Source organism: Lepus europaeus, chromosome 8, assembly GCF_033115175.1.
Source record: "Lepus europaeus isolate LE1 chromosome 8, mLepTim1.pri, whole genome shotgun sequence".
NCBI classification, from domain to species: Eukaryota; Metazoa; Chordata; class Mammalia; order Lagomorpha; family Leporidae; genus Lepus; species Lepus europaeus.
Genome location: NC_084834.1, coordinates 104,374,844 through 104,392,384, shown reverse-complemented (window position 1 = coordinate 104,392,384; position 17,541 = coordinate 104,374,844). Strand labels below are relative to the sequence as shown.

The 17,541-nt window shown below is 34.0% G+C and overlaps 1 protein-coding gene across 5 annotated transcripts in view; it reads right to left on the bottom strand.

The window, feature by feature from the left end:
- The window catches only part of ANKRD17 (ankyrin repeat domain 17), a 181,625-nt gene that overhangs the window by 122,335 nt on the left and 41,749 nt on the right, over positions 1–17,541 (bottom strand). Inside the window, exon 1 of one of the 5 annotated variants that reach the window (XM_062198701.1) lies at positions 16,007–16,075. The exons of the other annotated variants lie outside the window; for them this stretch is intronic. Within the exon in view, the coding sequence (XP_062054685.1) occupies positions 16,007–16,060 (54 nt within the window). The 5' untranslated portion in view covers positions 16,061–16,075. Of the gene's footprint in view, positions 1–16,006; positions 16,076–17,541 lie in introns of those variants that run through there. 5 annotated transcript variants of the gene reach the window in all.

The following is a 17,541-nucleotide window of genomic DNA, read 5'->3' as shown; positions in this document are numbered from 1 at the left end:
GGCCTAGGAAAGCAGTAGAAGATGGCCCAAGTCCTTGGGCCCCTGAACCCGCATGGGAGACCCAGAAGGAGCTCCTTGCTCCTGGCTTTGGATCGGCACAGCTCCAGCCATTGTGGCCATCTGGGGAGTGAACCAGCGGATGGAAGACTCTATCTCTGTCTTCCTCTCTCTGTAACTCTGTCTTTCAAATAAATAAAATAAATCTCTTTGTTTTTTAAATTTATTTGACAGGTAGAGATATAGATAGAAAGGTCCTCCCTCTGCTGGTTCACCCCACAAATGGCTGCTACGGCCGGCGCTATGCCGATCCAAAGTCAGGAGCCAGGTGCTTCTTCCCGGTCTCCCATGTGGGTGCAGGGGCCCAAGCACTTGGGCCATCCTCCACTGCCCTCCCGGGCCACAGCAGAGAGCTGGACTGGAAGAGGAGCAACTGGGACTAGAACCTGATGCCCACATAGGATGCCGGCGCCGCAGGCGGAGGATTAACCAAGTGAGCCAGGGTGCTGGCCCCAATAAAACAAATCTTAAAAAAAAAAAAAAGACATAACAAAATTTGTTAAAAATAAAAAGATTCAGATCAGTACATAAAGACTCTCTCAAAATATAAAGTCACATCGGCACTAGCGAAACAGCAATGGATATTTTTAAAACTTTCATAAAAGAAAAATTGGAATAACAAAAATATTCAACAATATAAATGCACAGCAATATTCCCTAGTACATTATGCAATCACAAAAGTAATTATTTTTAAAAAATTAACAAATGTAAAAAACTCAAGACATACGCTAAAAGGACATAAAATTCTAGTCTAGTAAAAACAATTCAAATACAAGCATGAAGAGACTGGAGGGGTGTGCATTGTAGTGTAGCACGTTAAGACACCACTAGGATGCACATATACCACCTATGCGGAAGACCCAGACGGAGCTCCTGGCTAGAGGCTTCAGCCTGGCCCAGCCTCAGGGAGTTAATCAGTGGATGGAAAACCTCTATCACTATGTCTTTCAAATAAATAAACAATTTTTTTAAATACAGAGGAAATGTGATATTTTTTAAAAAGGAGATGAATACAAATATTAAAATATTCATATTTTCTCTTTATGCTTTGAAATCTATACAGTACATGTGGATTAATTTATAAAACAGAAAAAGTTTCAAATCCATATCCCCTGGTCCACAATCTACCTTCTAAAAGTTTTCTGAAATTCAGAGGATGACACAGAAAAATATGCCAATATTATTTATAATGGATAAAAAAACTAAAAGGGGTAAAATTAAATTTGGTATATATATTTAGATTAGTACTTCCACAAGGAAGATTTATTTTTTTGAAAGACAGAGAGACAGAAGAGGTAGAGACAGACAGACAGATGACTTTCATCTGCTGGCTCACTCCCCAAATGGCCATTATCAGCTAGGAGCCAGGAGCTCTATCCAGGTCTCCCAAGTAGGTGCAGGGCCCAAGTACTTGGCCATCTTCTACTGCTTTCCCACATACATTAGCAGGAAGCTGGAATGGAAGTGGTGCAGCTAGAACTCGAATGAACACCCATGTGGGATGCTGGTGTAACCAGTTGCTCCACAGAACCAGCCCTGAAAAAAATTTTCAAACAATACAATCCCAACATAATAAAAATATACGTGTGTGTATATTTGAATAAAGAACGGACTGAAAAAAATTAAACCAAAATAACACTGTTCAATTTTCTTAAAAAAAAAAAAAGGCTGCTGGACAGATCTTCTATCCACTAGTTCACTCCAAAAATGACTACAATAGCCAGAGCAGTGCCAGGCTGAAGCCAGGAGCCTGAAACTCAATGTAGCTCTGCCAAGTCTATGTCTGTGACCCTGTGTACTTGAGCCATCATCTGTTGCCTCCTAGGGTGCACATTAGCAGGGAGCTGAAAAGGAAGATGGGCAGCCAGAAGTCAAACCAAGCACTCTAATAGGGATACAGGAATCACAAACAGTACCTTAACTGCTGTACCAAATGCCCACCTCTACTATTCATTTTTCAAAGGTGGGTTTTTAACTTTCTTTTAACCTTTTTTATATTTTCCAAGTACTTATGAGATTTTATAATTAATATATTATTCCTCACTTCTAAAGAGTTGACAATACAATAATTACTGTGAATACTCTCAAGAGATTGAGACAAACACCTATCTACAGGTTCACTTCCCCAAATGCCTGTGACAGCATAACTTGGCCAGGCTGCTAAGTTTATCAATACTGTATGTAAAATGGTAGAATATTATGTAAAGGCAACTATAAGCTAACACATATATATCTGTAATTCTCAGAATCATGAAAAGTAATAAAAGGAGGAAATGTCAGTGGAGGTGACAAAATGGAAGACTAAAAATACCCACAAAAGATCATGAAAGAGCCAAGAATATCTTCAGCAATAACAAGAAGGCTAGAGGCACCATACTACTCGATTTCAAAATATATGAATAGCTATTAAATTAAAACAGCAAGTTTCTGAACACAGAAACAGCATGATACCAACATAAAAACAATGGAACAGAACAGAAAGCCCAGACATAAACCTACCCATTTTATAATCAATCGATTTTTGACGAACATGCCAATGGGTAGGGGAGAGTCATTTCAAAACATGTTGCTAGGAGAACTATACTAACTCATATTCAAAGGAACGAAATTAGACCCATATTCAAAAATCAATTCAAAATGGATTAAAAACTTGAACATAAAGACAAGGAACTGAAAACTACAGGAAGAAAACATAACAGAAAAGTTCCATGACACTAGTAAGGCAGTGAGGTTTTTTGATATAACCCAAAAAGCACAAGAAACAAAAGCAAAAATAGATGAATGGGATTACATTGAACTAAAAAGTTTCTACACAGTCAATGAACCAATCAACAGTGTGAATAACCTACAAAATGGGAAAAAATAATAGGAAAATACATAAGAAATTCAAGGAACTCAATTTCCAGAAAATAAATTAACCTAATTGTAGGAGTATTTGACATTAACAGACATTTCTCCAAAGAAAGCATACAAGTGATGGTATTATGAAAAAAAAAATGCTGAAAATCACTAATCATCAGGAAAATTCAAATGAAAACCACAATAAGATATCTCACACCTGTTAGGATAATTATTATGGAAAAGAACAAAGATAACAAGTTTGGTAAAGATATAGAGAAAAGAGACCTCAGCAGTCTTAGTGAACATGTAAATTATTACAACCAATATGGAGAATAATATGGAAATTCCTGGATAAAGTAAAAATAGAATTATAAAATATCCCACAACTGGGTATTACTCATATATCCATGAAATTAACTTAAATCCCCAGTGACAGAAGAATGGATAAAGAAAATGTAGTATACATAACAAACACATACAAAGGAATGGCCTTTATAAAGAAGGAAACTGTCATTTGAGACAAGGTGAATGAAGTGAAGTAAATTACAATACACTCAGAGAAACAAGCCAGGCACAGAAAAAAATACACTGTGATCTCACTTACATGTGGAATCTAAAACAAGGTCAAACTAACAGAAGTAAAGAATAGAATGGTGGTTATGGGATGGGAACAACAGAAAAAGTTTTCCTGTAAGAGAAGAGTATGTTCAAGAGGTTTACTTATAAAATAACAACTATTTAGCTAATGAAAATATACTGATACTTGAAAACTGCCAAGGAAGTAGATAAATAAATGGTAAGCATGAAATGCAACACATGTTAATTACCTCAATCTAGCCACTCTACAATATATACACATTTCATAACATCGTTTTGAACAACATAATTATATACAATTTTGTCAATTTTAAAAATTAAAATATAAATAAATTTAAAATGTGCAAAAAATGTATAAAAAAATTCAATGTAATAAAAAATGTGAGCAAAAGAAAAAGCAACAATAACAAATGGGACAAACAGAAAACAATTAGCAAGACAGTAGATCTAAACATACCACATTGATAATTACATCATGTGAATACTGAGAAATACACCAATTAAAAGGCAGAGATTGACTATCCATAAGAGATGCTATCCATAAGAAATACATTTTAAATATATAGAGACAAGTTTTAAAGATGGAGAAAGATATACAAACTAAAGACAGAGATGAGTTTCAAAAAGAGGAGTAAGATACACAAACATTAGTTGTAGGAATGCTAGTAGAGCTACTATTAATTTATATCAAAGTACAGGGCTGGAGCTGTAGCACAACAGGTTAAAGCCCTGGACCACAGCACATGCATCCCATATGGGCACAAGTTCATGTCCTGGCTGCTCCACTTCCGATCCAGCTCTCTGCTTTGGCCTGGGAAAGCAGCAGAAGATGGCCCAAGTCCTTGGACCCCTGCACCCACACGGGAGACCCGGAAGAAGTTCCTGGCTCCTGACTTCAAATCAGCACAGCTCCTGCAGTAGTGGCCATCTGGGGAGTGAACCAGTGGATGGAAGACCTCTCTCTCTCTCTCTCTCTCTCTCTCTCTCTCTCTCAAATCTTTCTCTCTCTCTTTGCCTCTGCCTCTCTGCAACTCTTTCAAATAAATAAATAAATAAATCTTTAAAAAAAAGAAAGAGCAAGTACTAGACTATCACAAACACTACGTCAATTCCTTGTAAGACACAAATTATCAAAACTGGCAAAAATACAAATAGTCCTATATCTACTAAAGAAATTCAATTTTAATCAAAAACCTTTACAAAAACAAAATTATAGATGAAGAGGCTTCACTGGTCAATTCAATCAGTTATATACAAACTTTCAGAAAACAGAAGATATGCCCTTAATCACTCTGGGAGACAATCATTTCCCTGATATGAAAGAAAAAAAATGGTTGCAACAAACAATATCTTATTAACAAGATACCAGTAAATCAAATTGAGACATATACAAGAAGATTCATATAACATGCAAGAAGTGGTCCTAAAAGTAGCCTTAAAATCCAAAAGTCAATTAATTCACACAACAGAAGAATAAAAGAGGATCCTAGGATCACCACAAAAGATGCAGATAAAAGCACCTAACAAGATTCAATATCCTTAGATGATATTAAAAAAAATCTTATAAAATTAGGAATAAAGGGCCTGCGCTGCGGCTCAATAGGCTGATCCTTCACCTTGCGGCGCCGGCACACGGGGTTCTAGTCCCGGTCGGGGCGCCAGATTCTGTCCTGGTTGCCCCTCTTCCAGGCCAGCTCTCTGCTGTGGCCTGGGAGTGCAGTGGAGGATGGCCCAAGTGCTTGGGCCCTTCACCCCATGGGAGACCAGGACAAGCACCTGGCTCCTGCCATCAGATCAGCGCGGGGTGCCGGCCGCAGCACGCCGGCTGCGGTGGCCACTGGAGGGTGAACCAACGGTAAAAGGAAGACCTTTCTGTCTCTCCCTCTATCCACTCTGCCTGTCCAAAAAAAAAAAAAAAAAAAAAAAAAAAAAAATAGGAATAAAGGAGAACTGCAGAACTTCTTAACCAGTAAAAGGAATCCAGGAAAACACACACACACACACACACAGAGGTAACAGCATTTTTTAAAAGATTTTATTTATTCAACAGAAAGGCACAGACACAGAGAGAATTTTCCATCTGCCGGTTCACTCCTCAAATGGCCACCACAGTCAGCCAAGCAAGGAGCCAGAAACCTCCTCCAGGTCTCCCACATGGGTGGCAAAGGCTTAAGGACGTAGGCAATCCTTCAGTGCCATCCCAGGCACATTATCAGGGAGCTAGATTGGAAGTGGAGCAGCAGGGATAGGAACCAGTGCCCATATGGGATAGTACCACTATGAGCAGTGGCTTAACCACAGTGGCGGCCCTCACAGCACTCTTTATGATGTAAAACTGAACAGCTTTACCCCTAGGATCAGGAACAGGGCATGGATGTTCAGTCATCAAATCTATTCAAAACAGTTTTTCCTAGAACTCTTACCTAAGGCAGTAAGAGTTAAAAGGCATAAGATAGGTAAAGTAGGTAGAAACTGACTTTTATTTGTACATATGATCAGGTACATAGAAAATCCCAAGACCTATCAAAGAAAGAAATAAAAAGGAAGTATACATAATTTAGAAAGTTGGTAGAATAGAAAGTCAATAAATATTCACTGTATTCCTAAATACAAGGAACAACTACAAAATAATTAGCATTTACAATAACAAAAAATACTAAAGGAAAATTCAACAGTATTTGCAAGACTCAAATAATGAGTTACACAACAGTGTTAAGTATAATTAAAGAAAATGCAAGAAAAAATGTTCACTGTGTAGGCTAGTATTATGTGGGCTATACAAAACAGATTATAAAGTGTGATATGGCCAACAGGCCACCAGTTTGCAACTTCTGCTCTAGATGTTCTAAATTTATCTTTGGAATAAACCAGAACATCAGAAAACTGACTATTTACATTATATTATTTTTTAAACCAAACTGTAAATCCTCGACTTACACTCTGGAAACAATATGAAGCTTGTTGTTTATTTCAGGAAAACCGAACATTATTCATTACCACATGTAGTACACCTCCACTCCTAACATTCCAAGGGTAAACTTTTTCTCAGACTTAAGTTTCAGGAAATAAGTTATCCAGATCATCTAGTATGTCCATGGAACTATGGATTATGCAAATCATTAAACTCATCAAGTTTCCAAACTTGGATCTGGTGGCTATTCAACTTAATCAAAATTTTAGTGACTGCATATTGCATGTTTTTAGGTAAACTACTACTTACTCCTGTACCTAAATTGTTAATTTTCTTTTTGCATTTTTTAACAGTATATATTCTTATAAACTCTTACATACTCTTAATAGTATATGCTCTTAAAAACTATTTCAAATCCTTTTGGTAGATAAAGTATCTTTTTCATAAATACTTAATTTTATAACTTAAAGAGAACCAAAATTCCTATATTAAAGAATTTACTATTTAAACAAACACATAATACAGATCATAAAATATTTTACATGTATGTGGCCTTACATTACTTTTTCACAGGAGAAAATGATGGGAGGTAACAAGTACAAAAGGAAGACTAAGGAGAGAAAACCCTAAGGGGTAAAATCTAAGTAGGACTTTAAATAATGAAGATGGTAAAAAGGGTAACAGGTGGACAAGCTTAGCAGTAACAGGATATTAGAATATAAAGTCAAGTCAACCAGTTTAGACTAAACATTGTACAGATAAAGTTGAATAGGTAGAATAAAGTTGAGTAATACGTAGTTCAAGTACCAGGCTGAGCTTGAATTTCTTCTCCATAGTAATATAACACAGTAAAACAGGTTATAAAACCTTGACGCTTATAGAAGACATTTCAAGTTTTTGGTTTAAAAGTTATTGATGCCATTACCTTTAAAAATATAGTTACAGACTTTTTTTTTTTTTATCTAGAAAGAAACTTAAGATATTTTTGCATACAACTTCATTTTAGAGATTAAAAATGCAGGAATCAAGAAAATTTGTTTCAAATGATATACAAAGGTTAAATCCTTAACTACCGACAATCTGGGTTGATTTGAGTTATGACTTTCAGTTCTTCCTTACTCTATCCATATACCTCAACAAAGCCAAAAAATATTGAAAGACATTCTCAAGGGAAAAAGAGATGGTGATTCCTTCATGTATACACTAACTGAAATTAAAATGAAAAACAAGCATTTCCAATGTTCAAAATACAATGCTAATTCACTGAAGGCACCAAAAGAATAAAGCTATTCACAGAAAGTCAGCCTGTAACTCTAGGATGACAATGGAAGCCTATTAAATACAACCTAGAAATATGTAAACTCAACGTCAACATACTTCAGCATTCCCATTTACCTAACACTTTCTAAAGGATATATTCTTAACCCATCAAATATTTATAAAATGAGGATCCACCTACTAAAATGTCCTAAAATGATACATGTAAAGCTTAAGCTTAATATTTTGGTGATTTAATTAGATAAAGTTTCATGGAAATCACAACCTTTCTATGCAGTGTCATCTATCTTACAGAGAAAACTATAAACAAGGGAAACTAGTGTTAACACTAAAATAGTATTTTTTTTGGAAAAAATCAGTATTTTCATATGTAAAATAAGAATATATTAAACAATGTTTCTCAGACTTGCTCACATAAATACACTAGCCTTATATCATGATGACAGGGTATAAACTACAAATGCAGGACATGTGACAAGGACTGGGAAGTGGCAACATGACAAAGTCAAGGTTAGAATCAGGTAAAGGTAAATATGATTCAAAAGAGTAAGGTCAATAAATAAAAAGTCGCTGTGAAATCAAGTAATCGCAGAATTACCCAAACATAAAATGGAGAAAATCTTTAGCAGGAAAAAGAAATCACAACGAGACAAGAAACAACTACCAAAACAGAAAGAGGCTAAATGATAAAAGGTCAGACTAAACAGGGAATTCAGACAGCACAGAAACCCAAAACAACTTCTGCCCAATATTGTTTCTTATTGCAACAGGACCTCACAATTTTAGGAGTGTGGAAAGACAGAAAATGGACAGATGGAAACATTATTTACTCAAAAGTAAACTGTACAACATATATTCATAAAAACTGACATAAACACAAGAAGGTTTAAAGTAAATTTTAAATTAGCCAATTTTGCTACTATACAAAAAACTCTGAACAGCTTAGTGTCTTGATAAATGAATTCATACATTTTGTAAATCTTATTTTTCATAACAAGACAAAATTGAATTAATGTCAGAGAAAGAACTACCCTTGGACTATATGAAAAATCAAAGTGGCACCAGGAATAGGAAAGAATGGAAGAACAGAAGAGAAAACAATAGGCTTCAAAATAAAAAATCCAAGTAATCAGTTACAATTTATGAACTCCATGCCTAATCATTCAGTAGAATGGTATCATAAAAATGATAGATTACTCATTCAGCTTCTGTCAGTACCAAAATCACTACTTCTTCATGTTATTGTGCAAGTAAAACAATTTTCTAATTTCCAGCTTCTCCTTTAACCCATGACTTTACTCTGGAGTCCTCAAACTCCTTATTTTCAGAAATTCTAACAATTAAGCTAAGCCTTATCATTTTGAAGCAATATTCAAATTACCACAAAGTTTTTCCTTCTCCTTAAATTTGCTATATCAGTATTGTAGTTGGAGGAAAGAATGACCTAGAGGTCATTAAACAGGCTTAGAGAAGTGGGACTATGTAATAAACTTGATAATAAAGTAAAAAACACATTGGTGTCAAGAAGATCTCACTCTGAATCTTAAAAGTTTTCCCCATTATTTATGGTCAATGTACCATAAATCATCAACTGTGTGTGATTCACAGGATCCATGGAGATTCTCCAGATTATCTTCAGATGATCTATAAGGTCAAAACTAATTTTGTAACACTAAAACAGTTATTTGCCTATTTCATTGTGTTTACACTCACATTCGAAAGGGACAAAACTGTTGACTGCTTAACATGAATGAAAATCATGGCACCAGTTTGTACTAGTTAGTCGTCTGCATATTTTTCTCTACCACACATTGAAAATTTTTAAGGAAAAAAAGAAAGGGGGGAGGGGAGGAGAAAGGAAAAAAAGAAAAGGGTAGGGGGCAGAACAAAACCAGTCTAAGAAACAAAAAAGAGTACATAAAATACAATAATAAGAAAAAGAAGAGGGGCTGGCGCTGTGGCATATGTTAATCTTCTGCCTATGGTGCCAGTATTCCACATGGGTGTCAGTTAATGTACCCACTGGTACACTTCTGACCTAGTTCTCTGCTATGGCCTGGGAAAGCAGTATAAGATGGCCCAAGTGCTTGGGCCCCTACACCTGCATCCTACTGGCCTCAGATAGACCCAGCTATAGTTGTGGCCATTTGGGGAGTGACCTAGCGGACAGAAGACCTTCCTCTCTCTCTCTCTCCCTCCATCTGTCTGTAACTCTGCCTCTCAAATAAATACTTTATAGAAATTGTAAAAAAAAAAAAGTATATAAATTATAAATAGAAATATATAAATTACATGAAAGTATATGAAATAACACTTAATTATTCAACCTTGAGTACATGACTTTTATTATCCTATGTAACAAAGTGGGAAGCACTTTTGCTGCACATCTACATATGATTGTTCCAAGTAAAACACCTGTGCAAATAAATTTTGAACCAGTCCCCCTTTTTCTTAGAATATCATCTTTTCTTAAGATAGATGATGGTTATTCAGACCTACTGGTAGGTATTGTCTCAAAAATGAATGAAGTGGGCCTGTCATTAAGAAAAAAAAAAAAATTCATATTCTTTGTTGTCAATGATAGCATTAAAGCTTTCAAGCAGACTTTGGAAAACTTGTATCTGACACTATGGATGAGATAGCTTCCAAGTTTTTTTGACTTTTCTGAGCTCAGTGGTGATATTAGGTAATGAGATTTTAATATAGAACAAAATGAACCACTTGTGTTATCAAAGAAGAAAATTCCCCAAGTATCTGACAGAACTATTAAAATAGTCTCGCCTTTTGTACCCTGCATATCATGAAACCAAATTTTGGTCAAACTTTTAACTCAAAATGATCTAATACAATAGACTGAATATAACGCACATATGAATCTACAGTTGTGTTTAGGTGGATTTTAAAGTTATACACAAAAATGTAGCACAACTCTTCTCACTAGTATTTTTCTTTTGCAGAAGTTATTAATAAAAATGTCAACAGGTAATGAGCTTAGTATTATTTTTTTAAGTTAGTAAATATGTAAATGTTTTAAAATTTTCTAAACATCAATTTCTAACTGGTAAATACTGATATAACTACCATAAACAAAATCTGTGTCCTTAATAATTTAGGATAAAAGAATTTTAATACCAAAAACATTAAAACTGTTATGCTAATCTACTCTGCGACTCAATATCTGATGTCAAATGGAGGATGACAATATAAGAATAATCAACGTAAGGATAATATAGGAGGTATTTCATCATTTTTTAAAAAAATAAGTGTTAACTTATATTTTGTGCGATGCTAAAGGTCTACACAAATTGCCTCATTTATCTCCTACAAGCCTTGTATGAAGGAAGTACTTATCCTCCAACAGAATCATTCTGGATTTAAAACAATGGGAAGCACTTGGTACAGTCCCTAATCCCACTATGTACAGAAACTTAAATAGTTAATGATAGCTAATATGGTAATTATTACTGCCACCATAAAACTGCCAAATTAAACACATATCCAGATAGTTAGAAGTCTGATTCCATCCAAGATCAAATTATTAATGGCCAATATTAATTCAAAAGTCATGAAATCAAAAGCTGTTCATATGACATACTAACATTTATACACACCTCATGAAAGGCCTCTGGTATGAAATTTGGAGGATACATACTAAACAAAAGCAATCATTAATCATGACTTTGATTCTTATCAATTTTGCCACAGTCAAGTCACTTATCAGATGCAGAAACATGGAGATAATAACTGGTGAAGATCTTTTCTAATTCATAATCCATAGCATGCATTAATGACTACACTATGAGGAATCAATGTAGGACTACAGACATATTGGACAGGCTAACCTTTACTTTCATGTAAGACTAATAGATCAATTAACATATTTCTAGTTATACCAGCTTTTTACAAGCTTTTCTGAAGCTTCCATATTTCAACAAAACATCAGTTTTGTTTACAGGGATTATTAACCTAAGTATGTCTTTGAAATAGGTTCTATTATTCCCCTAATGCATTCTTCCAAAGTTGGTGTATGAAAATCATGTTGCAACTTCTACCCTACTCTTTCAAGTGAGTATTCACACAGCATAGTATGTTGGTATGACATGAAAATATTTGTCTGGAGTTTATGTAAGTGGGTGTGGTGTATGTAATATACTTACATATAGCTTTTAAATATAGAAAACTCCTTGAGGACAAAAAATGAAAATGGTACCCAAAGGATGTTCCTGCAGCCCTATACCCATAAATACACAACACATAATGCATAAAAAAGCCAACCCGAAAGGTAATTAAAATTCTGAAAGCATGAAGGGTATCAGTTTTGTGGAGCACTACTGATAACACAAGTTTCAAACTATTTGGATGGGAACCAATGAATTAAAAAACTAATATTCACACAGTCATTCACAAGCATGCTGAATTCAAAATAGTGTAAAATACCAATGCAGACACTTGTTCTGCACTTTTACTTCTGTGAAGGAAAATTAGTTGGAGTAATTTCACTGAATTTTAAGTGCCCAGCACAATGAAGGTAAACTCAATAAAGATCTGAATGAAATTACAATATTCAACCCATCCAACAAAGTTCATTTTGAACCCAAAACCTCTTAGTGAATGGAAAATATTATTTCTATTAACTCAAATTATTTATAAGTATAGCTATACACTTCAGTCTCTAGGTCAACTTATACTTATGTCCTAAGAATTGCTTCAACTCATCCTAGTGAAAATGTCACTATCTTTAAAATACACACAGAACTTTAGAAATTCATGGAAGACTCACTGGTGTAATATAAAAATGATATGTATTACATAAACCAATGTATTTAAAGAATAAAGCAAGTACCTGTTAAAAGAGTCTACTACATGAGATTTGATATCTTTATCAAAAGTAATTTTTATTATAAATAACAAACTGGAGCGGGAATTACCTATTGACCATTAGTCCATAATCTCAACAAATTAAAAAAAAAAACTTTCTGTGAATCTTTCAATGTTATTTTAAAAACAAAAACAGAACTCTTATGTCAAGATAAATACAGAGGAAGAAATGATTCAATTAATAAATACGCTTACTTTGTTTAAATCTAATCACTATTTCAGTTCCAGCATAAAGGGGTCAGTCAAATCCTCAATCCACTGTCCACAGGGAGTTGGGCTTTTACTTTACACACTGAAACTCCAATATGAACTATAGCTGAAACTAGAAATCCTGGCGTTAGCTGATGAAGAACAAGACTGCACGTGTCATTACTCAATATTATAAATATTCTATTTCCATAAAAAGCTGATTTTTAAAAATAAAAAATGTATCAAACAGTATACCCTAAACAAAGTATTCTGAAATTAAGTCAAATTGAAAGATCTAAGTTCCTGTCAAGATTTCTAAGACCGTATTTAAATAAATACTGGTTCAATTATAAATAATAGAACATATAATAATCAAGTTTTTAAAATAATCTCCTTTATGATTAATATTTTGTTAAAATAAGCCTATACATAAACTCCAGGGGTCATGGAAATTTGGGATATAAAAAGAAAAAAATTGCGACCTTTTCTTCTTATCAATCCTTCTAAATTCGATTAAGACATACTACTACATAACTTAGAAGATTATCAAAATCCTAAAATTACAATCATATGTCAAGAAAAATTATGTAAATCAAACAAGATAAATTTTTAGCCCTTTTTCTATTTTCTGTACTTGGTTTTTACAAAAGGTGGGCAGAAGAAACAGAAACACTTTGCCTATTCTGGTTTACAGAAGAAAATTACTGACTAGATTATTTGAATAATTTAACCAATTCATTTTATCCAATTCACTCCTCTAAGTAACTGAAAAGCAATGATGTAAGTTGAAACAAAATATTTTCTAGTTTTATCATAAACCTCAAAAGCATAGTATTTTACTTCAGATTTTAAATGCAGGTTAAATACATGTGGGTACAATGAGTTATCAGCCACATCACTGTGAGAATTACAAGTATGATAGTTTTCTTTTTACTAGAATTTAGTAAGAGTATCTTTTAAAATATCACTTAAATAACTAAATTACAAAGATAAAAACAGGATTCCAATGCTGCTTATTTAATATGAATAGTCATGATCTACATAAAATTCCATATGCTCAATAAACAAACTCACAAAGGTAAACATCTTAGTAAACTTCAAATAGCTCAAATTTAGACACAAGAAAATTTTCACTGTGGTATGTTACTCATTATTCATTATTGGACTTTATGTAAGGAGTTATCCCTTTAAATAAAAACAAATATTTTTCTGGAAGCTTCATTATGTAATATATTTATTTTCAGTGTAACATGCTTTAGAAATGGGACATTTAGCTTTAGAGAAGTAGAAAATTTATTCTTTGTAGTTTTGTTTTTAACATGAGGTCATTATGAGTACTTGCAACTTTGGAAAAAATGCTTGTCACTTCTTAAAAAATTCGCACATTTAGTCTGTCAACAACTGACAAATCCTCAATTAAACCCAATAATATTTTAAACAGAAAAAACTACTCACTTAGCATGGTTTAATGCAACAGGTATAAAAAAAAAACAGATTAAGGTAGACTGAAAATTAGGACAATCAAAATTATAGATGTTATTTTAGTTGCTGATAACAATGAATAAATTAGGTAATACAAAAAAATCTTGACAAATAATCTCAATGAAAATAATAAAAAGCCAACTGTTTAAAGACCATGTTTTAAAAATCTATAATGAAAGCATAAAACTATGCTTAAGTGTTTCTAAAATCTGTTAGATGCTGCAATTTTAAGACCAAGGAAAATTGTGAAACAGACTTGTAAAAAAATGTTACAAAGTACATTTCTTTAAAATTCAAAGCAAAAATTTTAAACAGCAAGTTAAAATGTGCCATTACAACTCTACAATCTAATTATAATTGCTTAAACCAAACCAATAAAAAGTCATGTGACAACTCTTAATTACTAAGGTCCCTGATGAAAGCAAGCATATACCACTATTTAAATAGTTAACTTCACTACATCATTTAGAGGAAACTCACTAATAGCATCAAAGTTAAGAGTGTGTGTGTGTGTGTATATATGCAGGGGGAGAGAATGGAAAATACAGGATTCTACTCAGACAATAGCTTTTAGGAAAAAGGAAAAGAGTATGTTGGCAGGTGTCTACAAGAGGTAGATAATACAATGGAATCAGTTTTCATTCTGCAGAACCACGGAGACTTGCTGCAATGTCAGCTCCAAGCACACACTGAGGACTCCAGAAAATGCTCATTGATCATGCAGCACTTTATAATGCGCATAGCCTTTTTTTCCTCCTGCTAACCCCGCCTAGCTAGCCTTTGCAGTTTCTTTCCCCAAGCCCTCTCCCCACAATAGAAACTGTGCCTGAAGACAGTAGAATAGTTTATAAATTATCCTAACAATATAGGTACTAGGAATACCACTTAACACCAACAGTCTCTTTATCTAAATGAGCCAGTTTTTTTCTTCCTTAATAAGGAAACAAACAAAATATTAGCCTACAGCCCCAAAGAGAATGGAATTTAAATATCTATATTCATAAATACAGACTTTTAGTAATACACTACAACCAAGATCAAAATCAATTAGTTTCACTTCGACATGTATTCCTTGAACTGATTTATACTCAAATTGATTCTTAATACACTGATATAACCAGACCCAAAAAGACCAAAAATATATATATAATTCTTATGATTCAAATTGCAGAAATTTTTTATTGATAGCTTTCTAGTATTGGTGTCCTAAATTTTAGGGTTTTTAACATTTTTAATTTAGCAATTTATTTTAGAATAAAGTCACATGAAAAACCTAGGAGCATGGTGTACCAGTTCAATTAAGCAATTACACTGATATATATATGCTTAGTTTAAAGCTAAAGTAACCAGTTGTTTTTAATAGTTAACTGTAAGCACTGCCTTAGGCTTAGGTATGTAAATGAATTCTAAGACATATGATACTTAACCTACTCAAAGCTGCTTTGCAGACCCCACCTTCTAAATGAGTTAATCTAAAGGTCACCAGGAGCACAAGGCTTTTTATTAAGTCGAGCCTCACCTCCCCTTTTTTCCCACAAAACATATAATTCATGCAACATGAAGTTTAAACAAAAATAATTCCAGACTTCTTTAGTATCATGTGAACAAGACTGACACATTCTCACACAGAACAAGGTCTGACCGTGTCTTGCTTTTATGCTCTGCCTGTCTGCTTTCTCTTCTCTAATCTATTCATCTGTAAAATCATTCCGGCAGATAAGATTTCTTTGTTCAGATTTCAACTTTCATTTCATTTACAAACCTAGCCCTACCTCAAGAATGTCTTCTAGAACATATGCTTCCATTTCAGCCGCTGTCTCCACCATGTTTTATCAAACTGCCATGTTTCTTACTGCACTATGATTAGATCATTGCCAGCAGGAACACTCCTCTGTGTCAGCAAGGGAACAGGAAATGGAATGTTCTATTACATGCCTAAAGCAGCTTAGCTGTTCACTAGCCAGGCATCTACCAAAAGAGCAGGGGGTGACTCACTGTGTATTTTTTAAAGACACAGCAGCTCTATTCCAAAGCAAACTTCTGTCAAGTAATTTCAACAGACAAAATAAATAAAATCTCTTATTTTACTATGCCAAATGTTAAAATCCTAAAATTTCAAAAAAGGAATAATATGTATTTTTTTAAGCTATTTAACACGTCTGGCTTTCTGGTTTGAACAAAAGAGGTTGAAGTGAGTTACGCAGCAATTCAGCAATTTATCCTTAGTAAAGCCTTGCAGTGAGATTAATGGCTGTATCAAAGGAGGAGGCAAGACAAGACAACGAAAACTTAGGAATTTGCTACAACATTCAAATGTATACTATAACATAACATTATTATAGTTATTGATGTGACTGTGTCAAAAACAACCAGTAATGTAGATGTTTTTAAATGCAAAATGGTTTTCTACAAACTGATCTGCCTGTAGTTAGCCACAAGAAATAGATTAACATTTAGCTAATTTACAAATTCCTAAAGCAAGACATTACACACCCTGGTATATTCATTTTCTAATAGTGTTTTCAATTGCATTTACTAATCAAAGAATTGATCTGTTTTTATCCCTTTCTTGCCATAAACTCTGGAAGAGAAAAATGATCCCAGTCAAATGAAATTCACAAATTCTGTATCTGGATCATCAAACAGCAAAGAGAATAACTGATTTACAGTCAATTTATATTACTAATTGATCCTGTTTAGCAAAAATTGTTAGATTGTGAAATTTCTTCCTTACACAATCTTGAATATGAAAAATGTCCCAGAAAAGAAATAATACTTTATGCTTTCTGGCATTAATAAAATTACCCTACACTTGTATGAGTGCCACACAAACTTAATTAGAATTATTCAACTCAATGTGCAGATTAAAAAATCCATAATTCTAAAGTGAACAGTTCTTCTAGCCTAACTTTTCTTAACCCAGGGTGAATGCTTGGCCCAGTGGTTAAAAACACCACTTGGAATTCCTGTATTCTTTAGCAGAGCTCCTGGTGCTAAGTCTCTACCTCTCTGCTTCTGATTCAACTTCCTGCAAACACACATCCTGGAAGACGGGATACTGGCTTAAGCATTTGTGTCTCCGCCACTTGCTGGATTTTTCCCACCTTTGGCCTGGCCCAGCCCTGGCTGCTGCAGCCATTTGGGAAATGAATCAGCAGGCAGAAGTTCGTTCGTTCGTTCTCTCTCTCTCTGTAACTCTTACAAATAAAAATAAGTCTTAAGGGGGGGGGGGGTGGAATCATGAAAAATTGGTAGAACTAATAATAATGAATACATATAGCCAAATATAATCTGAGAAAAGCGATAA